This window comes from Sorghum bicolor, chromosome 6 (genome assembly GCF_000003195.3).
Source record: "Sorghum bicolor cultivar BTx623 chromosome 6, Sorghum_bicolor_NCBIv3, whole genome shotgun sequence".
In the NCBI taxonomy this organism is placed as follows: Eukaryota; Viridiplantae; Streptophyta; class Magnoliopsida; order Poales; family Poaceae; genus Sorghum; species Sorghum bicolor.
In genome coordinates, this window is record NC_012875.2 from 60,144,111 (window position 1) to 60,170,053 (window position 25,943).

General features: G+C 45.0%; 3 protein-coding genes across 3 annotated transcripts; all 3 read left to right on the forward strand.

The window, feature by feature from the left end:
- Positions 5,812-9,538, forward strand: LOC8076471. Its single transcript, XM_002447286.2, has 7 exons — positions 5,812-5,926; positions 6,287-6,396; positions 6,473-6,514; positions 8,084-8,248; positions 8,325-8,501; positions 8,697-8,906; positions 9,006-9,538. The coding sequence occupies exons 3-7, from the start codon at positions 6,503-6,505 to the stop codon at positions 9,375-9,377; spliced, it is 936 nt and encodes a 311-aa protein (XP_002447331.2). The 5' UTR covers positions 5,812-5,926; positions 6,287-6,396; positions 6,473-6,502; the 3' UTR covers positions 9,378-9,538.
- Positions 18,739-21,100, forward strand: LOC8085877 (probable polyol transporter 4). Its single transcript, XM_021464001.1, has 2 exons — positions 18,739-18,960; positions 19,460-21,100. The coding sequence occupies exons 1-2, from the start codon at positions 18,753-18,755 to the stop codon at positions 20,860-20,862; spliced, it is 1,611 nt and encodes a 536-aa protein (XP_021319676.1). The 5' UTR covers positions 18,739-18,752; the 3' UTR covers positions 20,863-21,100.
- LOC8076473 (clathrin light chain 1) lies at positions 22,710-25,908 on the forward strand. Its single transcript, XM_002447288.2, has 3 exons — positions 22,710-23,208; positions 25,032-25,185; positions 25,288-25,908. The coding sequence occupies exons 1-3, from the start codon at positions 22,880-22,882 to the stop codon at positions 25,708-25,710; spliced, it is 906 nt and encodes a 301-aa protein (XP_002447333.1). The 5' UTR covers positions 22,710-22,879; the 3' UTR covers positions 25,711-25,908.

The following is a 25,943-nucleotide window of genomic DNA, read 5'->3' on the forward strand; positions in this document are numbered from 1 at the left end:
GTTTGTTTAAGCAATAGTTGCTTGGGGAAAGAAATAACCGAGTGTGGAATGTAATTGGAGACTGGGCAGGGTCTTATGGTGGGTTGCCCATAGTGCCCCTGCCTGTGTCGATTAAGGACCGATCGTTGACGGCCCTCTTGTCATGTTGAACGCATGCCCCACATTTAGCTGGAAGGATAAGTCGTTCCGACCGCGAAGCCTGAGCACTATCCGGGCCGGGAATCGGCCCGATGTACGCGCTGTATTGGTGATGGTTGAGGAGAACGACGAGGGCGCGGCGCGCAACCTTGGTATACCTTGGATACCTCGGTCGCCGGAACGGTCCTCGGGTACGGGCGGTGCCTGTCGAACCCGCGAATTGGTCCTGGATAGTGCAACACGGTGACCTGTAGCTCACTTGATCAGTGAGTGTGGTTTGTGTGGGGAATAAACTCGCCAGCTGGTCAGAAATCGATTCGAATCGCCATCGCTCCTGGATAGTGAGCACTTGACATGAGCCCTGTCCTCGTAGTAAGGACTATGGAACACTTGGGTTATAATGATGAATGGTTTAAGAAGTGCTATGATGAGGTTCTATCATAGTCTCACACTTGTTTGTAATAGCACAAGAGCAAACCTAGATAATAGGTAATCATACTGTCAACTTGAGCTAATTAAAAGAAGAAAGACTTAGGTAAGTTACGTTAGTGAAATACTGCGGTTTTGCAAAGATGTCGTCAGCTACCCCACTATATAGCCTTCATGATCCTTGATGAGTCTTTATTTTAAGTTATGACGGGTAAGTCTAGCTGAGTACCTTCTTGTACTCAGGGTTCTATTCCCATGTTGTTTTGCAGATGGTCAAATGTATTATGGTTATTGCATCCTCTGTCTGTACCCAGCTATGGGTGATGACTAGACCAAGGGCGATGGTCACTCCGTCTCTTCCTTTGCTTTTGTGGGAATGACCGAACTATGGCACTGTACCAGACTTATCGTGTGTGTTGTATTTTCGAATTATGAAGCTTCCGCTACTTGAAGAACTTGGTTTGTAATAACTTTAAGCACTCCGATGTATTTTATGAATGTTGTAATCTGGATGTACTTGTGGATGGCGACCGCTAAACTTATTACGATCTTGGCTGTTATGTGAAGTGTGGTTTGAAATCCTTCGAGATTTCACGGACTACCGGGATTATATGGGCTTAAGCGTGATAGTTCGACTACGCAAATGGTCACTATCAGGCTTAATCTCTTATAATTTGGTCGGTTCTGTTACAGCCTTAATCTGTCTTTCTCCTCTTTGAAGGGTTCTCCCTCCACTGAATCCCTGCAAAGAGTTTGCAACATGAACAGTTGCACCTGAGTCAATCCACCATGTGGATCTAGCATAACTTAGATATAAGGATTCATCAACAAAAGTTATAATGTCCTCACCTTTCACTAGGCAATGTTTCATGAACTTAGGGCAGTCATGCTTCCAATGCCCTGTCTCATTACACCATCTACAGCGATCCGGGTCCTCCTGCCTGTGCTGGTTGTCTTGCTTTGGCTGTGCTTTAGGCTGTGAAGAGCTTCCTCCCTTGTTCTGGGAGGTGGAGGTATCTGGAGTTTTCTTGTTGTAGAATGGCTTCTTGTTCTTTCCTTTCACAAAGTTCACAGAACCACCATTTGCATTCTTGAGCCTTTCTTCCTCTTGCACACACATAGCAATCACCTTCTCTAAATCCCACTCCTCTGGCTGTGTGTTGTAGTTAACAACAAATGTCTCATACTCTTTAGGAAGTGAGTTTAGAGCTAGGTGAATGAGGAAACCATCAGCGAGGGGCATCTTTAGCTTCTCTAACTTGGCTGCCATGGTGCTCATGCTCAGAATGTGCTCTCTCACACTCCCCCCTGTGAACCTCATGTTAGTGAGTTTCTGGATCAGGGTGGAAGCATGAGCTTTGGTGGAACCAGTGAACTGATTCTTCACTTTCTCAAGATATTCTTTTGCTGTGTCACATTCTGGGATTGCACCTCTTAGGCCCTCTGTGATGGTTTTCTTGATGACAATCTTGCACTTGCGGTTTGACTTTTCCCACTTGTACTTCTCAAGATCATACTTTGCTCTGATGGGAGCAAAGTCTCGCTTCCGATTAGCAAAAGCTTCATCGGTCTCATTCTGAGCCCTTTCGGGCTCCTCTGGCTCAGTGGGCTTTGGCTCCTGAAGAGCCAAATCTATCTCAGCAAGTGCTAGAGCAGCATCAAGTTCCTCGCGCCACAGAACATAGTTCTGTCCCGTCAGCTTTGGGATTGCACTGATGAAGTGCATCGCATTGAGTGCTTGGTCTGAAATTAAATATGAGAAAATAGTGAGAACATTAACATTAAATCTAGGAAAATTAATTGCATATCTTAATTTAACGTTGGTCAAAATCAAGATATACAAAAGGTTAACTCTCTACATAAATTCTAATCACCGTTGGGCAGAATAGAATATATGCTTAAAATTAGAACTCGAAATTTGCAATATTGCTATTATTAACGTTGGTCAAAAAATAACAATATCACAAAAATAATGGGCTTTAAAAACTCGTTTCTCAAATTAAATATCCCGTTGGTTCAATTTAATAGGAGAATTAAAATATAACTTGCACAGCGGAAAACATTAATTTTCTTGCTATTTTCAGAAGCATAACTTGCTGACTGTGCTTTTCTAGATAATATACACGTTGGTGCAAATTAAATAGAATTTAAAACTGAGCAAAACATTATTTAAATGCTTCTGAAAATCAAATAGAATATAACAAAAGAATTTCTGTGCTTGTTGGACCAGGGCGAACACAATGGCCCACGGCCACTCTCGGCCCAGCAGTGCGCAACGCAGTGCCCAGGGCTGCCTGTTTTTTTTTTCTTCTTCGCTGACTGGAGGCTCGCGGCCCAGTTAGGCCGAATTTGGCCCACGCGCTCGCTCCTCCCCCGCGCCCAGGCCGCAACCTGGGCCTGGGCCGGGAAACTGCGCCCCCGCCTGGGCCATATTTGGCCCAAACAGATCCTGGCCGTTGATTTCGATCCTACGGCTCTCCTTCGATTTCGGGTGAACAAAAACCCCAGCCAGCTCACCACACCCAAAACCCTAGCCCATTCTGCGCCGGCGCCCTCTCTCTCTGCGCACTGGACGGTAGGGAGCCGCCGCCGTCACCCGCAACCCCTTCTCTGCTTCTTCTCGCTCGCGTCTTCCTCTCCAGCCCGCGCCGCGCTGAGTAGCAGCAGAGCCGCCGCAGCAGCCGGCGTTCACTCGGCGGCCGGAGGAAAAAACGGCGCCGCCCCGAGCCCCCTCGCCGGTGTGCGCGCTCGCCCTGTGCGGAGCGCGTCGCCGTCGAGCGGCTTCGTGCGCGGTGCCTTGCTTGGCCGGTCACGGAGAGCCGCGCGTTGGCGTGGTGTCCCCGGCCGGGTTTCTTTGTTTGTTCCCAGACGCCGGTGACCCGGCGGCGGTGCGGGGATGACCACGTCACAGGTAAGTGGAAGATCCCCCGGCTCTTGCTCTGTGCTTTTAGGGTTGGGTAAACCTTTCTGGATCTTTCTCGTTGGGATCTTGCGCTAGGGTTAGGGTTTGGGAGAAAAGAAAAAATCGGCTGGGTAATCCCCTCCTTCTACTTGCTGGGTAATCCCCGAACCCGATCTACTACTAGATCGGCTGATACCATTGATAAAAAACAGGATCTACTAGCAGTGAATCGAGTCGGGGTACAAATAACATATAGCAGTAAACAGTGGCACATGCATATGATTAATCTACTACTAGAAACAGAGAAACAGATAGGTTAGGGTTTCGACCATCAGCGTTCCCGGCGAGAGCGGATCCGGTGGCGTCCATGTTGAGAGTGCTGACGCGGTGGCGGAGTAGATCCCGTCGTCCTTCGGGCCTCCACCGGCACTGACCGACGACGGCGGGGTAGGAGAGAGGCGCAGTGGTGCTTCCCGACGCCACTGCGCAAGCCGATCGGATGGCCTAGGGTTTGTCGAGTAGGGTTTTGTGCACGGCGAACTTCGTCACACGTGCCTGCGGCCCCCACTCCTGTTTATATAGCGCAGCGCGTCGGGGGCCCACCAACCATGGATCGGTTGGGCGCCCCCGATCAGGGCGCGATCCAGGGGGTAAGAGGCCCCAGCCGTTGGGCTGGGCCTGAGATCAACCTAACAGGCGTCGCCATCGTGACGGTGTGCGGCGACGTGGCCTTCTTCTCGGTGGGGATCGGGCCCATCTGCTGGGTGGTGAGCTCGGAGATCTTCCCGCTGCGGCTGCGCTCGCAGGCCGCGGCGCTGGGGGCAGTGGCGAACAGGGTGACCAGCGGCGCGGTGGCCATGTCGTTTCTCTCTGTCTGTCATGCCATCTCAGTCTCGGGAGCGTTCGCCGCCTTCGCGGCCATTTCGGCCCTCTCGGTGCTCTTTGTGCACAAGTTTGTGCCGGAGACCAGCGGCAAGACGCTGGAGCAGATCGAGTCTCAGTTCGGTGGCGACGGTGGCAGCGAGGACCGTCGGGTGCTGGAACTCGGCGATGTGGAGAAGTTGGTGCACAAGTGACGAGTTGCATGCACACTTGCACTGCACCAGCACACTAACATATACTACTGACAACCAACAAATTAAACTTTGCCCAGATTTTTATGTAGTGTCACGCTTTTTAACCGCAAGGGATAAGATGAAACATTCCGTCATTGTGGAGGCAACAAGCGCAGTGTCAAAGGACTCCTCCTGGTTCTCCTCCAGGGTGAGTTCCCAGAGCCCAGAGGACAACAGCCGCGACGCGTTCCTTGGTGGCGGCTTCGGCCTCCGCCTCGGCCTAGAGCGCGCATGCCAGCGTGGTCTGGCGCTCCTTTCTTGAGGAGTTGGGCAGCGGCGGCGTCATCGTTGGCCTCGACGGTGGCGTGCTCCCCAGGACGGTGGGGGTGACAGTGCTGCACGGCAAGGGCCGACGCGCGGGAGTGGGCAGCGGAAGAAAGGACATTGATACCATGATAGCACGAATAATTTAGGTTTTATGCGTGTAAAATCTAAATAAATTTATAACTAAGTTATACATGATTTAGTGAGTATAAAATTTTTTATTACAGTTCAAATTTACAATAATTAGACCACCATACAAAATTACTACAATTGGACCATAGAAACTGTAATTATGAATTATTTCAATTAATTATAGAAAAGAATAGATCAAAATCTATAGCAAAAGCTTTATACTAAAACACACCATATTATATGTTCATTGTATAGATCTAGTCATGTGGAATCCAACAGAATTAGATTTTTTAATTTATGGTTTTTTGTGACAATGATTTTTTGAAGATTTAACCGAAATAAATAAAAAAGATAAAAGATAAAATCACCTTTAAAACTGCTTATAACCGGGTCAGACAGGTAAAATAAACTGTTTTAAAAGTTGAGGAAGACGATTTGTCTGATTTTAAAGTTCCCAGAGAAAAAAAACAGATTTTTCCAAAAATTAAAGGAGGAAAAAGTTGTTTTTTTGGTTCTTTTTTGGGCTCCGCCGCTCCTATACTGTGGAGGCCTGGAGCATTCAAAACCTAGGTTTTGTTTAGTTCACACTTAAAAATCAGAAAGTTTTCAAAATTCTCATCACATCGAATATTACAGCACATACATGAAGCATTAAATATAAACGAAAACAAAAATTAATTATACAGTTTGTCTGTAAATCGCGAGACAAATCTTTTGATCCTAGTTAATCTATGATTGACAATATTTGTCATAAACAAACAAAAATACTACAGTAGCGAAATCCAAAATATTTTCAAATCAAACAAGGCCCTAGTTCAATTTTGAAGGAGGCGTACAGAGAGAGAAGAATCGCGCAGAGAGAGAGAGAGGAATCGCGGTCGTCTTGCCCCTCCTCTCCCCGCTCCTTCTCCACCTCCTCCCGCTGGGTCGTCGTCCATCGACTTTGGTGAGTCTTCCCCCATCCCCCTCGCTCAATCTGAAGTGAGTAATAAGAAATGAATCCCTAGCCTTACCAAGTTACTGCCCAGTACATGCCATGCCCATGCCCAGTGAACAGAGAATTTTAGCCGAGGCGAATTCTGCTCTCACGAAACCAATTTGGATTGGAGCGATTCCCCACATCCGAGACGAGACCTCTACTCCCCTTCCATCTGCGAGTTTTAAGGTTCGGTGACGACTGGGATGTAGTGATTAAGCTGTAGCTCTGATCTGGCGGGATGGAGTCCTCCATCCTCTCCAACTCGTTGCTGCTTTAATGTTTCACATATACCAATCTGAATGCTCTAACATCCTGCTGCTCCAACAGCTCACTGGCTAGGGGCAAACGGGATAACCTTGGTGCTCTTTGAGACGCCCTCTGGCTTTGCAGTCTTACATTATGATGGGGTCAAACTTTTTCGCCCAAATGCCTTGCGGGTACTTGCTTTCTTATTCTTCCATTTTTATTTATTGAGGTATTTCTTGCCCTTGACGTCCTCTGTACTGATTGCAGGATATCTGGTCAGAATTCATCGATGAGCCTATGGCACGAGATGTTGGTACCTCTTATTTCAATCATCATATTCCCATTTTTAATTTATGTTTCAATCCCCTTTTTAATTGAATAGACGAATTGAATGAGCACAGCCATGTTGTGTCGTCTTTGCGAGTAGGCCATTAGTTGTTTACCAAATTATATGTAACAGTCCTTATACATTCTTGCTTTGCTACCAATTTCTGACTTGTACCTGCTAGCTAGGATGATGGAGGCCTGACATGATAATAACCAACCTGCAGTCACAAACGTAAAGGTTTTGAAGCCAATATAGTTTAGCAATAAGCACTAGCAATTCATCCCCACACAAAAATAGGTTCAAAGCGCAATACAATAGTGCATCCACCTTTCATCTAAATGTCTATTAAATGTAGCTAATTATGCATCTATGTAAATCTTTTAATGTTAGCGCACATTTTTTTGTACTGAAAAAAAAACATGAGTGGGATCTGATATGATTTTGGACAAGACTTGGAAACTTTTAGTATTTCATACTTGACCAAAGATTTCATCCTACTGTTTGTTTTCTTCTCTAAGTATTATTAGTTCCTCTTCTTCAGAATAAAAGTCTTCAGCCTTTGCCCTCTCTGATCATTATAATCCTCCTGTTGGTTCTGCAACCACTACTTTGATAGTTTGATTCCCTCTACTACCAGATCTGACTTGATTTTTTTCAAGAAATGTTCCTGATAGCTGGTCAAGTAAAGTGGATAAGACATTATTCAAGTGAGCAGCACACAATAGGAAACCTATACCTAATAATATTAAAAAGAGAAAAATTCTTCCTCTGTCACTCGGTCCGTCACTCTCTGCGCCATCCGTCTGTCCCTCCACTTCCCAAAGCATAAGAGTCCTTGCTGGTTTCACTAAGAGTTGTACGTGATGAATTAGATATTAGAATACTGCTTGGTTTTTACTGTCCCATCCGTGATTCGAAATCATGACTCCTGCTCATACGAGTTAAAAAATAGTGCATGTCTAGCCATGGTTTAGAGTTCAATTTCGAGGTGTATTGGAACAGACAACGCATGCTGTACGTTCCATTGTAGCGAAAAGGCATAGTATAGTTTACGAAGCCAAAAAACAGAAAATGTGCCTGCAAACTGATTAAAAAGATTAACAAATATGTCTTCTGTTACAGATATTATAATTATATAATTGCTAAAAGGGAAAAGGTTCCTGCAAAGTGCAAATTGGTTAAAAGGGTTAACAAATATGTCTTCTGTTACAGGTATTGTAATTGTCGAGATTGAAAAAGGTTTAACTTAGCAGTTAAAGGGTAACTGGTTAAGGATAGGATTTTTGCCAGTAGCACAGTAGGATATTTCTTCGATCTTCCAAACTACACAACTGTGATATGTTTGTGTTATCTTAGCACACTGACTTATTCTGAATTACACTGCAATAATTTGATAAATGAGGACTTAAATACGATACATCTTTACAGTTGAGGCATACATGTTAACATGCATCCTCTCTAGTCATGATTGATACATGGCACAATATTTGACTGATTATTTGTTCTCTGCTAACATGCATGCTTGTCATTGTTATACCTTTATTTATCAGGTTGCTTTTCTTAAAGAATTTAAAGTTTTCAATGACAAGGCCAGCGCCATTAATAGTAATGGTGTTTGTTCTAAGCTTACTAATATGATCAAGAGGTCACTCTGGCCTGGCCAGAGACTTGCTGTTGGCAAATGTGAATATAAAAACATCATTGAGGCTAGATTGGTGAGTGTAATCTTCCCTTGTATGCTTATGCCTGTGAACTGTTTGAGCACAAGTTTTGTTCTGTTTTTTCCCCAAGGGAATTCACTGCCTTTTTAATGAAGCTGTGCTTGAAGTAATGTGGGGCTTGAAGTATCTCATCAAGTTTTTAGTGCCTGCTGAAGAAGTAGAACTGACAGATGAGGACCGCTTCCAGATGTGTAAAATACTGAAATTAGTCCTGAATCGTTATGGCTTTGAGGTTGAACCCAAAACGGTGAGCGAATTACTTCCTTTCGTGTGTCTGAGATAGAATGCTTTATGCTTTTTTGCTCCCTGTCATCTACTGTTGCACTTCCTGATAGTTTGTGCTCTTCCCTCTTTTAGCCCACTGACACAATAATTTACTCTGTTAGAAAACTTTGCCTTTGTATTTTTCTGTTAGAGATGATGCAATACACCTTTTATGCAGGTTAATTCAGACATCATTTATGCGGCATCTGTCGTGTATGAGTGTGATCGTTCTGTGGATATACGTGCTTCGTACTTGGATCATGGTAGGGCGAAGCTTTCAGAGGTATCACAAATTTATTCTACGAATTGGGATGAACTGAAACTTGCAACTGCTCTCAAGTTAATTTGTTATCCTGAAGAGCAAGTTGAAACTGGTGATTCTGAAGAGGTAAATTGTAATGTTCAAATGTATTTCAGCTTCTAGCTGTGCATGTGATGAAAATTTCTCATGGCAAGTAATGAACCTATGCGTGTTTTTTCCTTTCAGATGCTGTCAGAGAGTGAGGCAGAGCAATTGTTGGCTGATGCACATCTCAATGAAATTAAGCTCCATAAGCCGGCTTACTTGAAGATCTACAACGATTTTGTTTGGATCTGTGGAGTTAGGCGTAAAGCACTCTTGCAATTAGATTCCATGGTCAAGAAGCCAAGAGAAGAATTCAAGCTGCACCAGGCGTCCTTGGATTCCTTCATGGTCAGGGAGGCAGAAAAAGAATCGAAACTGCACCAGGGGTGCATGGGCATGGTCAATGGGGCAAGAGAAGAATTTCAGCAGCGTGAGGTGTCGTTGGATTCCTCCATGGACAAGGCAAAAGAAGAATCGAAGCTACAGCAGGGGAGTCCGATGCAGATGGATTGAGACAGAACAAAAGAAAAATATACAAACTAGTGTCGTGTTTGTTGATTTGAAGTGTAGGAGGCAATTCGATATACGGAGCACTGCTTTTATCATCTTCATCCTTGAACCTACATTTGGTGTTAAAATAATTCATTCAGTCTTGGAAGGTTTCTCTGGAATAATTGCGAGTCTATAGCATCTCAAATTGAACTCGAGATGCTAGTTTCAAAACTAAACTGTTTGCTTATGTGTTGCACTGGGTAAACATTCAGGTGTTGCGCCTTTGCACATTTTTTCAACTTTTAGCAACACAAAGCGGCATCAGTTCCTCTGCAGTGTAGTCTGAGGCCTTGTTTAGTTGCAAAAAAAATTTGCAAAATAAATACTGTAGCATTTTGTTTGTATTTAATAAATATTGTTCAATCATAGACTAACCATGCTCAAAAGATTTGTCTCACAAATTTATAGACAAACTATGCAATTAGTTATATTTTTATTTATATTTAGTGCTTTATACATGTGTTGTAGGATTTGATATGACGGAGAATCTTAAAAAGTTTTTGTTTTTTTTGGTAAAACTAAACAAGACCTTGGCATCACACAACAACAACAACCAAATAACAGCAGACTACAAATCTTGGATGCGGACGCGCGTGACGTGTACATTTATCCTTGTGGTGACGCAGTAGGCGCCGCGTTAGTGCATACTTCCTCCGTACCTATAAAGAAAATCGTTTAGAACAACGACAGTCTACAAAGTCTAACTTTGATATCTTATTTTTATAAAAATATTTATCAAAAAGTGGTATATGTATATTTTTACGAAAGTATTTTTCAAAACAAATCTATTCATATAATTTTCATATTTCCAAATTCAACGACTTAAAAGTTATTCATGATTTATATTTTTAATGTTTGACCAAAACTTTATCTAAAACGACTTTCTTTATGGTTATAAAAGGAGTATATATACTACTCGCAGTTAATGGGAGATTAGGTAACAGAAAGAAGATATGTGATTAAAAAAACAGAAAGAAGATATCCACGAGAACATTCTTCCAAGCTTTGGTCTTCAGACTCCCGTCATCAGGTTCTCACCCTCAAAAGTTTTGACTGAGGCTTCAGATTTGCTCGAAATAAAAGGCCAACTAACAAGAAGAAATAAATAAAAAAAGGTGTGCTAGTGAAAAAAATAAATAAAAAGGCAACTAACGGCGCCGTCCTAAGGACATGACCTTTTCAAAGTCCTAAATTGCGATCCATCTACAACAAAATGAAATGTCTCGATCCAAATTCCAGGGGGATACACGTGACTCCATCGTGCTGACTAAGCTGCCAGCACTTTACACGGTGGATGAAGCTGATCCTAGCACGGAGTTTGAATTTATCTACTGGATCTCTTACAACAAATCAAGGCAAACGAACATAGCTAGAGGGCATTCATTTTTGTTTTGAAGCCACATGATGAAATGATTTGGTCATATTAGAGTTGCTTTGTTTTTCCTAGGCATATGTAATTGTGTATATCATGCTTTATCTAGGCCTTGTTTACTTCTACCCAAAACCTAAAATTTTTCAAGATTCTCCGTCACATCGAATCTTTACACGCATGCATGAAGAAAATAAAAACTAATCACATAGTTTGGTCGAAATTGACGAGACGAATCTTTTGAGCCTAGTTAGTTCATAGTTGGACAATAATTACCACAAACAAACGAAAGTGCTACAGTGTCGTGAAGTTTTCCAATTTACGAACTAAACACGAAACCTGTAGTTTTTTCTTTCCCTTTGTCATGCCATCAGTTGAGCCTAAGGGCCTGTTTAATTCCCCCAACCATGTCAAAAAGATTTGGAACCAAATATTTTACACCAAAAGTTTTGGCATTGTGAATTTCAGATGAGGTGTTTAAATGCATCAAAAGTTTTGGGATTTCGTAGCACTATATCAAAAGGAGAAGAGAGGCAGCTCGTGGCCTAAGGCAATTTTACACACTTTTAGGCCTCAAGTGTCCCAAATGCCAAAACTTTACAAGGCCATGTTTTTTGCATTTTTTGACAATGATGTTTAGATCCATTTTACAAAAAAAATAAGCTAAAATGCCAAAACTTTTGGTAAAATGGAGGAACTAAACATGCCCTAAATGTCATCCTATCCTATTTACTGAAACATGCATCGGAATGGCCTCAACAACGTCAAGGGATATTAATTCTTTCACTTGTTTGATCTATTATTTTCTCCCATTCTCTCATTCTCAATTAGGCCTTGTTTAGTTTCCAAAAAATTTTAAGATTCCCCGTCACATCGAATCTTGTGACACATGCATAAAATATTAAATGTAGACAAAAACAAATACTAATTACACAGTTTACCTGTAATTCGCGAGATGAATCTTTTGAGTCTAGTTAGTCCATAATTGGACAATATTTGTCACAAACAAACGAAAGTGCTACAGTAGCCAAAACCAAAATTTTCCCAAACTGAACAAGGCCTTAGTATAGTTTGTCACAAAACTGTTTGGCAGGCCCACCTGTCTTCGAGCAGTAGGCATCCACATAGTGACATACACAAACACATGTTTTTTTTTTGAAAGATCCGGCATTACCGACTTTGATTCATTAATAAGATAGGGAGCAATAACATCCAAATACATGCGCGAGCTGCGCTCCTCACGTTGCCGAGGCCACGCAAGGCTTAGTTACATAATGGATTACTCACTAACTACATGATCAACCCTAAGAGCTTTACAGCCCGCCCAGCTCCATTGTTGTGCCGTGTCCTTTATCATTGCGATCGCAACTTGGACTGTCTTGCGCACCCCTCTGAAGATGACTTCATTTCTGCAATTCCAGATATTCCAGAGTGTCAAGATTAGTAGGGACTGCCCCTTCTTGTCTCCTGCTGCGAACGCCTGGCTGTATTGGTCTTCTAAGTCATCTTCCTTTGTCCAACTGCTCGGTTCCAGACTACTACACCCACTCCACACGGCGATACCGTGCCAGACTTCCAGTGAGAAGGGGCACTCGAAAAATAAGTGATGGGCCGTCTCCAAGTTCCGTTCACACAAAGCACAAAAATAGTTGTTTGTCCATCCACGCAATTGCAATCTTGCAGCAGTCCATAGCCTATTTTGTATGAGCAGCCAGATGAAGTATTTGCATTTTGGCGTCGCCCATACTCTCCATATCAGGGCTGGGTGATTTGAAACAATGTTACCAGCAAACTGCGCTGCATATGCTGACTTAGCTGTGTATTCTCCTGAGCTTTCTAGGGTCCAGACAATGGAGTCCTCCTCAGTTTCATCTGGACTAAAGTTTGCCGTCTCAATTGACTGCCAGAGCTTGAAGAACTCACTTAATAGGTCATGGTTGAGGTTGTATGCTATGTCTCGAACCCAATTATGACAGGTCCTACTGGTACTGGAACTGGACAGTAGTTACATACAGTACTGGAACTGGGCAGTAGCTGCCTAACTGATGACATGATACACGTTTCGAACTGAATGTAAATAAATTTGCAAAAGAGATATGACACACAACATCAGACATTTTGCCATTACAAGATCTCGAATTAAGCAATTTTTGTATGGTAGAAAACACAGGGAAATCCACAAAGTTATTACAAACAAACACAAATGTTCAGACGATTCATGAAAACCTGAAGTGAAGTAGGAGGCGATCGACGAAGGCTGGTCCGCTGATGACTTGAATCACACAGTTTCTTGGGTAGGTTGATCCTGAGCAGGCTTCGCTACTTCATCGTCGTCCCTGACGAGGTTCAGGATGCGAGCATGAGAAAGCAGGGCCCAGATATGGGTCAGGAACTCCCCACCATTCTCAAGCTGTCGCATGTGTTCCTTGGCAGTAATGTGCGAGGGCGCAATGTAGATGATTGTCTTGGCCCAGAAATCTGCCATCGCCTTCCATCGTTGTGCTTCATCTGGCATGTCCTCAAGCTGCTTGCCGAGCTTCACGCCTTTCTTGAAGACTGTCCGAGGGCAAGGGTCATCTCCTAATTCCTTCATTGTTTGGTACCTTTCTGAAGGCACCCCAGAGGATGGCAAATTTTTAGCTATTTCTTTCTTCAGCGTACCTATCAGCTCTTTTATGTCTGCTTCATGGTATGGAATTAGTTGCGGGACAAATGCAAGCAAGTAAGCACAATATCTAGACAATGTAACTGCAACTTCTCGTTCTGGATTGCTCCCATTCCCACGGCTTGGAGAAACATAACAGTAATCAGTTGCGATATGCCAAATCAGCATGATCTCTACTTGAGAATGATCCTTCAGTGTCCAATGATCCTTTAGTGCCCAATGCTCAAACATACTATTGCGGGCCTGTGATGCCAGTCGATTGGTCTGCTCACCAAAGGTTGGTTTGATCGACCCAGCAATAGCTTTCTTTGTTTCAGGAGATATTTCAAGAGGGTCTAAATTGCACTTGGGAAAAAACTTGACAAAAAACTTGTCCGGCAAAATAACTGTGTATTGGGCAATCCTATTTCTCTGCGGGGAGAAAATTGTAACTCTGCTGAAAAAACCAATCAATTTCTCAAGAAATGCATTTGGTTTATGTTTGACATACTGACAGGCAAGTGATACCTTGATCCAGTCTGATGCCAGATAAACTAATGCTTCCAGTAGTTCTACCACGAGGGCTGTACCAAGAAGTACTAAAGTGATGATGTTGTCAGCTCTTGTAATTTGTACTTGTACAATCGGGTCGGGAGTCTCAATAGTCACAGAGCCTTGAACAGTATAAACCAGAACCAAAGTAAGAAATATCACTCTACAGAGAAACAATGGAAAGCACACCACCATACCAAAGTAGATGTCATGATATTTTGTGAAGTAGAAGTCATAACAAAAACCCAACTCCACCTCAATAATCTTGAATGCTCTTTCATAATGCTCTTCAGTTTGAAGCAACCTATTGAAGACAAGATGGTGGGTTGTAGGAAGACTCTCTTGGGCACTAGACAACCCCTTGTACCGTCGTAAGCAGAACTGGCACAAGGCAAGGGACAAGCACACATTTTCCAATGTTTCTCCATAGTCCGAGTTGCTACAAATCTGGTCAATGGTGATAGCATAGCCAACTTGGTACTTGTCGCCCTCCGTGGTCTCATGATCAGTGTCTTTCTGATGATCATTTTTCATGGATAGTTTCACTCTAATGGATAAGCTAACACTTACAACTCTTGTGAAATAAAGGACCATTAAAAGACCAGAGATGCACCTTGAACTTGCACTCCAGTGTCTCTTTCCAAAGAGCTGCAACTGCCTGGTCCATGATTCCTTTTGGCTATATGGTTCCAGTAACGTAAGAAGCATAGCAAAGTAAAACACATACCGAGCAAAACCAGTAATCAACTGCATCAGCTTCTTCTTGTCGTCGTAATCGAATTCGCTGACAGCAATCGTGCCACCCGCAGCCATGAGCAGTGACGCACCCCAGACAGTGTACATGGAATTCTTGACTGGAGAGGACTGCATGATACTAAGGGTGTAAAAGACTAGAGGGAGCAACGACGCATTACACAGTGCCAGGACAAAACTGACGATGGGATTGTGCCACCGCCGCTTCCAGGTAGCCAAGATGAGCTGGAGAAACAGCAGCGCAGCGGCCACTGTCACCAGAGCTTCCACCTGGATGATTGTCCTCCTTGAGTGGTTCAGCAGCTCGGACAGAGCCTCAGCTGCCCTCGTCTTGTTAACCAACACTCCATTTTGTTGGAATACCAGCTCCATTGATGGACAAGGATATCGCTCTGTCTCTGTGGATATTTGGGTGTTTCTCTTTGGAGGTAGCTAGTAGGTGAGGCTTGTGGTGTGGTTGGGGACCCGGTGCATTCGTATATATAGAGAAGTTGTAGCAGTAGTTGTGACGAGATGAGCCAGGGGCCAGGGCATCGAGTGGAAACTTGTATGCCGAAGGCAACTTTGGGGAAGACAAGTATTATACCTGCGCATGCAGCCCGAGCCCGTGAGCACGGCCCGAAGCCCGTCATTTTGGCCCGGCCCTAGCCCGGCCCGGCCCGAAAGTCATTGGGCTCGGGCTGGCACGGCACGGGGCTGTAGGCCGTGCTTGGGCCGCACTTCAGGCCCGCGGGCCGGCACGGCCCGGTCCGTCAAATAACAACATTGTATAAAATAACTTATTTTAATATCTAAATCTATTCTCTACATCTGTCATATGTATTTGAATGTGTTCTTTATACTGATGAAGTGATGAATTGATGAATGTGTTTGAAATATGCTTTTAAATCTGTGTTTATTGATATGTTATTGTTCAACGGGCTATGGGCTGGCCCGGCCTGACGGGCCCGCCCGGTACGCAAAATGGCCCACGGGCCCGTGCCTGGGCCGGAGGTCAGGCCCGCAGGCCGGTAAGGCACGGCCCGCAGGGCACGACGGGCCCCCTCGGCCCGTTGCCCAGGTATAACAAGTATACATATTACTGTTCATTCATGGGGTCCACATTATTCTTGCCTCGCTTGCCTGGCGTGGAGGCATTTTTGCATAGCACCCTTGCTTGCCTGGTGAGGCATTTTGCCTCCGCTTTACACACCCTCGTGGACCTACATGTGCTTCACATTTCACCCACCTCGATGCACTTTTCACTTGCCTCCACGCAAAACATTTCACTCGCCATGAGCAATGAATAACAATCCAGCAAATAGAGAGACAGGAGAGAGCTCTGGCAGGGCTTATGAAAGTGAAGCATCCGGCTATCTTTTGGAGGTCATGCAGGACCTAGGTTTTGGATCACGCTGGCGTGTGGGTCTCGATCCTCCTTCGCACGGCATCCTCCCTCTCGAGCTCTTTTCATTGGATAGCAATGTCCCAGCTTTCATCATGTCAGAGGGGTCCCGCAAGGCGACCCCCTCGCGCCCATGTTCTTTATCCTGACTATAGACCCTCTACAACGCCTACTTGACATGGGGACACAGTAGGCCATCTTGTCCCCCTTGCCTCTGCCGACAGACAAATGGAGGACCTCCATGTATGCAGACGATGACAATCTTCATAAATTTGATAAAAGAGATGGAATCAAGATAAGGCATTCGAAAACTTTTTAGGATTTCATATAAATCTACAGAAAAACTCAATACACCGGATTAGATGTTAGGATATAGACCTCAACATGGTGTTTTTTTAATAACAATGGGGGAGTCGTTCCCTATCTGGTCGTGTTAATATATATTAGCCCTTAACGGCTCGTTATAAAGTATAAGCACTTTACATAAATCACCTAGAGGGTGATCAATTTACAAAACAAAACAGAGAGAAGAAAAGAGCATTATCCCTGGCCCTGTCTAGCCAGTTGGAACAGCTAACACTACTCATCAGCAACGTGTTTCTAGGCAGCAAAGGCCCTCTGCAAATACCTGGGCCTACAACTTCACACTAGATCACTCCACAAGATCCACATACAGCCGCTCATTGAACGCATAGGACAACGACTACCTGGTTGGAATGGGAGATGGTTAAACAGCACAGGACGCCTCACGCTCGTCTCTTCATATCTCTCCTCCATGCCAAGCTATCATCACACAGTATTCCCCTTGGTAGCATGGGAAAAAAAGAAAATTAAAAAAATAGGAGATCCTTTCTATGGAAAGGAGAGGAAAATGCAAACGTCAGCTAATATGTCAAGTTAATTGGCCAACCTTGATCCGGCCTAAAGACCTTGGGGGATTAGGAGTGCCTGATCTTGACAAGTTTGATCGTGCGAAGACTCCCTACCACTCGAAGGAATGGATCTTTCTTACAATGATGTAGATCGTCCATTATTCAACTCCTCAACTACAATCAATTTAGGGGATGGCACAAAAGCTCGAATCTGCCACAACATCTGGTTGGAGGGACAAGCGCCCAGGTATTTGGCCCGGAGCATCTCCAACAGTTTGCTAAAACACTTGCTATCTCACAAATTTTGACAAATCAATGATAAAAACTCTCTCCAACGGTTTGCTAAACATGTTTGCCAAAAATCTGGAGTTGCCATCCTACTCATCCGCGCGCGGACTTCTACACGCGCGGACTCGTCGCGTATCTCCTCCCCCGCGCCGTTCGTTGCCGCGAGCTGCTGCCGTGCTGCTGCTGATAGATTCAAAGAGTGTCCAAAGTGTTCGAAAGCTAAATAAAATCTGCTGCTGATCACGCACGCACGGAGCCGACGTCCAGGCGTCAGGCACGGGCCACAGATAGATGAGCGTTGGTAGTTGAGGTGTAGGCCTTCTTTTTTTTAATTTGGCAAGTCTAAATGGCAAACTATTGGAAATAGTCATTTTTTTTCACTTACCAAATCTTTTACTAAGTTGCCAAAACTCAAAATATGGCAAATAAATTTTAGCAAACTGTTGGAGATGCTCATCTCTTCCAGCTTGCTAGAAGGAAAAGGCGGCTTGGAAGATTCCTATGACCAAAATTCCTACGACCAGTAACGCAGAATACATAATGTGAAAAGATTCTTGATGATATTATAAAAGAGTTACTTGCCTTGTTTATCTCAGCATCCTTGCTTTCAGCTTCCATTTTATCAGATACAGAGATTTTGCTAGTGCCTTCTCCGTTCACTCTTCAACACAAGTGAAAAAAACAGCGTACATAGATGTCCTTGTCAAGTCCTTACTTGTCCCAATCAGAGCAACAACGTCAGCACCATCAGAGATTAATAAGGGCTGCCAAGGAGATACTACCAAAGAAATGTAGCATACATAGATGTGGTAGAGAACATTCTCGTAAGTGAAAAATGAAGGAGTAGAATACTAATAGGACTACTAATTTCAAGTTTTCAACCGATCATAGAATTGTACCTTCAAAAGTTATGTGCTCACTGATTACTCCGAGCACCACAAGAGCTTGTGTTTTCTTTCTAGAGATACGCTTCAACCCCTCCCATCAAGGAGTAGTACACAACAAATTCAGCTCTGACTTTGTGTATTGGCACACTTTCGTAATAGCAAAGATTGCATTTTTCTCCTCCTTTTTAATGTCCGCCAATTACACGATTATTACATGTCACTGACTGTGCAACTACATACAAGCTAAACGAAACTCCGAGACAGTAGGGAGAGCTTCCACTTGAATTTGAATTTGAATTTTTGAAAACGAGTGCAAATTCCTCACTCCTTTGATAGAGCTGAGCGCATGAGCAGCAGAACAGGTACACCGTCGTACGTCCTGAGCTGAAAACCACCGAAACATATAAAACGCCCGACGTCTTATACAAATCCCGCCTTGTTTCCTCCTCCAACTCTTTTTTCCAAGCTTGCCTTTCCTGCTAGCTTCCTTCCTCAGATCCACTGCACCTCCTCCCGTTCCCCAGCTGGGTGCCTGCCGGGCTTCTCGGAAGGGGAGGGGAGGGGAGGGGCTGAGCAAGGTATAGGCGATGGGGGCCGAGGTGGCGGCCGGCGGCGGCGGCAGCTTGCCGGGGTTCTTGGGGAGGAAGAACCGGTACGCGCGCGTGGACGACGTGCTCCCGCAGGAGCCGGAGGACGGCGGTGGCGTCCGTGTTCGCGCCGGCGCTGGAAGTTGCCGGAGATACGTATTTGCCTGCTCCGTCTTCGCGTCCCTCAACCACGTCCTGCTCGGCTACGGTGAGCAGAGCTCCACTGGAATGGCGTTTCGTTCTTGATGCAGATTTGGTCTTACTTGTTAGGCTAGAAATGGCTGTAGCTTTCCCTTTCTTTGGTGATTTATTTAAAACTTAGACAACCGACAACTTGGCTTGCGATTAGAGGGCTGTGTTGACTTCTCATTACTGCAAAACAGGAACAGGAGCTCCGTGTTAGTATTACTGTGAATATCTACAAAAGCATGTTATCTTAGATAAAAAGAGTCATATAAAATATTTTTCGTAATCAATCTGTTAATGCCAATCCTGTGCATACTGAATATGTTCTGCAGAAATGTTTTGAAGTCTACCATGTATAATGGGATGGTGTCAAACTGTTGTGCAAATTCAGTTGGTGTCTCATTAAAAGGATGCTGTTCCTCATTCTGAAACTGCTGAAATCAATAAACTGGAAAATGTATAGTATTGTGTCTTTGTGATCTTTCACTGACAGTGTTTTGTTCATGTGCTGGTGCGTCCAGATGTGGGTGTGATGAGCGGCTGCATCATCTTCATCCAGAAGGACCTCCACATCACCGAGGTGCAGCAAGAAGTGCTCGTCGGATGCCTCGGCTTCATCTCCCTCCTCGGCAGCCTTGCGGCCGGCCGGACCTCGGACGCCATCGGCCGCAGATGGACCATCGGCCTCGCCGCGGCCGTGTTCCAGGGCGGCGCGGCGATCATGGCGCTGGCGCCGTCTTTTGCCCTGCTCATGGCGGGGCGGCTGCTGGCCGGCATCGGGATCGGGATCGGCATCATGGTTGCGCCCGTGTACATCTCGGAGATCTCCCCGGAGACGCTGCGGGGCTCCCTGGCGTCCTTACCGGAGATCTTCATCAGCTTCGGCATCCTCATCGGGTACGTCTCCAACCTCGCCTTCGCGGGCCTGCCGGACAACATCAACTGGCGCGTCATGCTCGGCGCCGGCATCCTCCCGTCCATCTCCATCGCGTGCGTGCTGCTGGTCATCCCGGAGTCGCCGCGGTGGCTGGTCATGCAGGGCCGGGCCGGCGACGCGCGCGCAGTGCTCGTCAAGGTCTCGGACAGCGAGGAAGAGGCGGAGGAGAGGCTCGCCGAGATCGAGGAGGCCGCGCGCGCCAGCACCGCCTCCGGCAACGGCAAGGAGGCGTGGCGGGAGCTCCTGAGGCCGTCGCCGGTGATCCGCCGGATGCTGGTCACCGGACTGGGCGTCCAGTTCTTCCAGCAGGCCACCGGCATCGACGCGCTGGTGTACTACAGCCCGACCATATTCCGCGACTCCGGCATCACGACGGAGAGCCAGCTCCTGGGCGCCACCGTCGCGGTGGGCGTGGTCAAGACGGCGTTCATCGTGATCGCCATCGTCCTTGTCGACCGCGTCGGCAGGAAGCCGCTGCTGTACGTCAGCACGGCCGGCATGACGGCGTGCCTCGCCTTGCTGGCCGCGTCGCTGTCACTGCTGAAGAGCGGCGCGCTGCCGGGCGGCGTCGCCGTCGGGCTCGCCATCCTCACGGTGTGCGGCTTCGTGGCGTTCTTCTCGGTGGGGATGGGGCCCATCAACATGGTGCTGAGCTCGGAGATCTACCCGCTGCGGCTGCGCGCACAGGCCGTGGCGGCCGGCTTCGCGCTCAACCGGATGGCCAGCGGCGCCGTGGCCATGTCGTTCCTCTCCATCTGCCGCGCCGTGACCGTCGCGGGCGCGTTCGCCGCGTTCGCGGCCATCTCGGCGCTGTCGGTGGCGTTCGTGCACCTGTGCGTGCCCGAGACGAGCGGCAAGACGCTGGAGGAGATTGAATCGCTGTTCGGCGGCGGCGGTGTGCACGGGCACGGCGGCCCCGGCGAGGTGGAGCTCGGCGACGCCGAGCGGCTTGAGCACAAGAGGCTAGTGTCGCACGCGACGAGCTGAGCGTTGCGGCGCGAACAGCAAAACCGTATTAGACACGCAGAGTAGAAAACAGCGTCGCGAGAAATCCATACTGTATTCTTTGTTCTTTCCCTCGTATATTTAGGAGGACGAGCTGTTCTATGTAATCAAGCTCACGCGTATATATACGTGCATCTCCAATCATGCATGTTTTCATTCGTAGAGAGTATCTCATTCGGTTCTAAATTATAAATCATTTAAACCTTTTTATGTTACTATACATAGATATATAGTACGTACTAGTACATGTCTTTTACATATAATAATTTTTATCCATAGTAAAATTTAGAGCGAAAATAGTAGAGCATCTCCAAGAGATTAGTCAAATCATTTTCAAAAGATATATTTTGTTGTCGTTGAAGGAAAAACGTCTCCAACAGACTCTGTAAATGGCTCTTCAAATTTAGAAACTCTCCATCCCACCTTATTCGCTCTCTACTTTTGGACAGCCTACCTCACTAGCCATCCTTTGTAGAGTCTGTTTTAGTACTCTAATATCTTTTTATCAAATCTATTTTAAAGAGTAGCTAAATCACTAAATTTGACTAGTCATTTTGGCTAATCTCTTGGAGATGCTCTCCTTTTAATTATTGTACTAGTTAAAATTAACACCATTAGAAAATGATTTAACATAAGTTCTCCTATCATGTGAGAAGATATGGTTCTAGCACTTGAATGATGTTGTACTCCATATTTCAACTTTGAATTTGCCCTTTTACATCTCATTTAGAACACATTTACATTTTGTTGATTCAAGCTGTGTAGAACTTGAACAAAAAATGTTCTGTTCCTGTATAATTTCTCAAATTTGGACGCAATTCTAAAGATCAAGTACATCACAGAGGGCAAAAACATATAATGCGAACGAGAAAAGTGAATGCAACAATCCTAGCCTATCGGGCTTAGACCATAACATTACACTACAGAAAAACACAAATTTGAGCCCATGACCAGCAAAAAAAATCTACTTAACCGACCAATCAGATACACACGTGAACTGTATTCTTTGTTCTTCCCCATATTAGGAAGACACATGTTGTTATTATATATACACAAACCTTACACCATTACACCATGTATCGTATATCTCTTCTCATGTTCCTAAGTATTTTTTTTAAAAAAAATAGTTGAAGCAAGACTGCCACAATATATCTTGTTCATGAGAAAAATATAGCAGTTTTATGGTTCATGTTGGAATATCTATTGTCCATTTAAAATTTTAAAGAAAAAAACACTCATCTTAAAAAAGACATTGCTCGTCTATAAATAAACTTTGAATTATTGTCCCTTTACATCCAGAGCCTCGATGCTTGAAGCGCATCTATTTTGTTTTAGTTGCTTTGTTTAAGTTAAACTTCTCTAATTTCAATTAAGTTTATACGAAACACACCAATATCTATAATTGTGTTATTGAATTATCCATAGATCTGTTCACAGTGTAGAGAAGTTTGATTTATAATAAACTCTAAACCTATAATAAAATACATTTTGGAATCGAGCGAGTACTTAATATCCGTGTTTGGCAAACAAAAAACAGTTATCATTGACCTTTTGTGTCTAACTTGGAGCCCGTTTATTTTGTTGAGGCCCTGTAGAACTTGTGCGAAAAGAGTTATGTTCCTCTGGAATTTCTTGAACTCTGTATGTATAAACTTCAGAGTTCAAACACATTACACAGAGAAAAAATATAATAAGTAAGGAAAAGAAAAAAAAACAATTCAGGCGTATTGGGCTCGATCTCAACCGTGACACTGTGGAAAACCCACTCGTAAGCCCATGGCGAACCAAATTCCAAATATCCTTTAACCGACCACGTGAATTTATAAAACGCATTATTGATCAGGCTGGCGGAGCAAGCCACGGAAAGCAAAGCAAAGCAAAGCGCACCCATCCAGATACACACGAGCACGCGCCCGCGCCCGCGCCCGCACCCGCATAGCACCACCAGTCCACCACCAGGCCGGCGCCGCCCAAAATCTCCGCGTCCCTCTCGCCCACCATGGCCTCCTTCTTCGGCGACGACGGCGCCGACGAGCTCCCGCGCACCACCTCCCACCCCTTCGACTCCGACGACTTCGGCGCCGCCGCGGCCGACGGCGACGGCGCCGGCGGGTACGGCGGGTACGCCTCCTTCGCCGAGGGGGGCGTCGAGGATGTGGACGAGGAGATCACCGTCGAGTCCGACGGGGTCCCGATCCGCCACGTCTCCGGGGGTTACTCGCCCTCGCCGTTCTCCCCCGAGCTCGAGCCCAACGGCGGCGACGGCCCGATCCTGCCGCCGCCCACCGAGATGCGGGAGGAGGGCATCCTCCTCCGCGAGTGGCGGAGGTGAGCACCGCCGGGTCCGGTTCCGATCTGCTTGGGGACGCGCCGTTTTGCTGCATGTATACTTGCTAGCGTGTGGGCTAGGTTTCCGGCTATTCGAGCCAGATCTAACACTTTGTTTGTGCTCTTTCGACTGATTTTGGCCGCTTCGTATGCACTACAGGGGTGAACACAGCGAGGGTTTCTGTACGGAGACTGTAGGTTTCTATTACTTCGGTTGATTAGGAGTTAGGATACACTAGAAATTGCTGTTAAGGGAATTGCCAGTCGTGGAGTAGTTTCTAAGCTGAGAACTTGGGTATAGCTGCAGGCCTTCTAGGGCCTTCTTGTCCCCAGTGTTTGAATCATTAGTACGATATAGTTGTATCGGCTAGCATCTCTATTTTTTCCCATACTACCACTGACATGAGTAGGATGTATGGAGCTACTGTATGCACACACCATATGGTAGAATATGAAAAATTGAAATATAACAGTGTGCAGTAATTTTCCATGACCACTTAGCACCTATGTTCTCGGCGCTTTTAAAGTCATTTTCTTGTGCTTTTACCCCTGGTGATGATGAAGTTAGTTTCTTACAGCAATTCAGAGGTATTAAACGCAGCGACAGTTTTTCCTTGGAAATTTGTGTGTTTCTGTTAGCTAGATTTCATTAGAATGAAACTATGTATTGCTCAAGTTTCTATTTGACATAGAACCAAAGGAACCTAGGAACTTCTTTTTTTTAATTAACTTTAGGTATATACAACTAGAATTGGTGTGCAACTCAATATAAAGTAAAATTCAACCTAAGCTAGCATGACATAATTCCAAACTAACCCTTAGCTGTTGTGTTTTAACTCGATGGAATTCATCTTGTATCAGTCCCAATCTTACCTATACAGCCTATTATTATATTTTTATCAAACTTGTATTGTATTAGTAGGAGAATTCTTCTTTGTTGGATTACATTGTACTCTAAGAATCAGATATAGTTACAGACTTACAGTCCTGCTGTATGATTGTTCTCTTCCAGGTGATTGATGCATTGCTAGGATATACTTGTAAACCTTGTTTGTAGGATGTCTTAGCTTAAGTACGTATGATGGCACTTATGCACATGTTGTGAATATAACTAGTTAGTTATGCATCAGTGGTCTTCTGCAACCACTTAATGCTTTATCTGTTGCTTCGTTCTTCCAACCGTATGCTTTGTCGATATTACTCCAGTTCTGAACAAGAAACCACTAGGTGGACACATTATTCTTTTAGATTTAGATGTTCATATCTGTTGAATTTCTTGAAATCCTCAAATCAGTGAAGGTGTACCTCCCAGAGAAAATCCATACATTCTTTTGTTACCACTCGGCATTTGTTGCCTTGCAAAATGTGTGCGTTTCCTAGCATAGTCTATGAAGCAGTTGTCTGTTGATACATCCTCACTTATTTTGTGGTCTAGTCCACGCCTATATTGTCTTCGGAGTTTACTTTAGTAGTTAATTAATAGAAGTTCTTGAATATTGGAATTATGCTGTGTCATAATTTAAGGTGTTTTTGGTATGATCTGCTGCATCAGGACATCGTCCCAGGCTTGTAGCAGTAGCAGATTTGTCTATGTTCGAAGTGCCATTGATTTGGATTTAATGATTATCTTCTGGAAAGCCCAGTAAAGTCATTTTTGTTAGCAACCTGTAACTATTCTAGGGTGCTTTGGTACAGACCAAAGTTACTGTCCTGTCTGTTATGTCTCTCATCAAATCGAATGATGTCATCTTCTTATCTTGATTTTTTTCCATGCCACTCTAGTTTTGATATGTTTTTGTTTCCTTTTTCAACAATTTTCTTAGGAAAAATGCTATTGAACTTGAGAAAAAGGAACAGAAGGAGAAGGAGCTACGTGCCCAAATAATTGCAGAAGCTGAAGAATTCAAGAAAGCTTTTTTTGAGAAGAGGATACAGAATTGTGCGTCAAATATGGTCAACAACAGAGAAAGGGAGAAGGTATGCGACTATCATATATAAGCAGTTAGGGCTCTTGTCTGTGTTTGTAAGCTAATCTATTTCTATATGTTGGATACTAATTGCTCTTGTGGTATGCTGCAGATTTTTGTAGCCAGCCAGGAGAAATTCCATGCCAACGCAGACAAGCAGTACTGGAAATCGATTTCAGATCTCATCCCACATGAAATAGCCACCATTGAGAAGCGGGGAAAGAAAGACAAGGACAAGAAGCCATCCATCACAGTTATTCAGGGCCCCAAGCCTGGCAAGCCCACCGACCTCTCCCGGATGCGCCATATCTTAGTGAAGCTGAAGCATGCTCCACCGCCACATATGTTGCAACCTCCACCAGCACCTGCTGCTAAAGAGGGCGCAAAGGATGGTGCCAAAGAAGGCGCAAAGGATGGCGCCAAAGAAGGCGCGGCAGCCCCAGCAAACGGCGCCAAGCAGCCAGCAGAGAGCCAAGAAACCCCCGCCAATGGCCCCTCTGAGGCCGAGAAAGAGCAGCCTGCAGCGTCAGAGTGACCGGAAAGGGTAGCACTACAGAAACACAAGAGCCTTGACTGTCAGTAGATGGAAGCGTGTTTTATTTCTTGATGATTTCCAGACCCGTTTGTCCCGTACTGATCTTTTGTAGAGATCTGCATCAGGATGTCTTTATATCAGCGCAGAACATTCATAATTAGTATCACCACAGCAGTTGTATCTTTACTGTTTTCCTCTTGTCCAAGCGTGTCTTTCACTGAGATGCCTGTGAT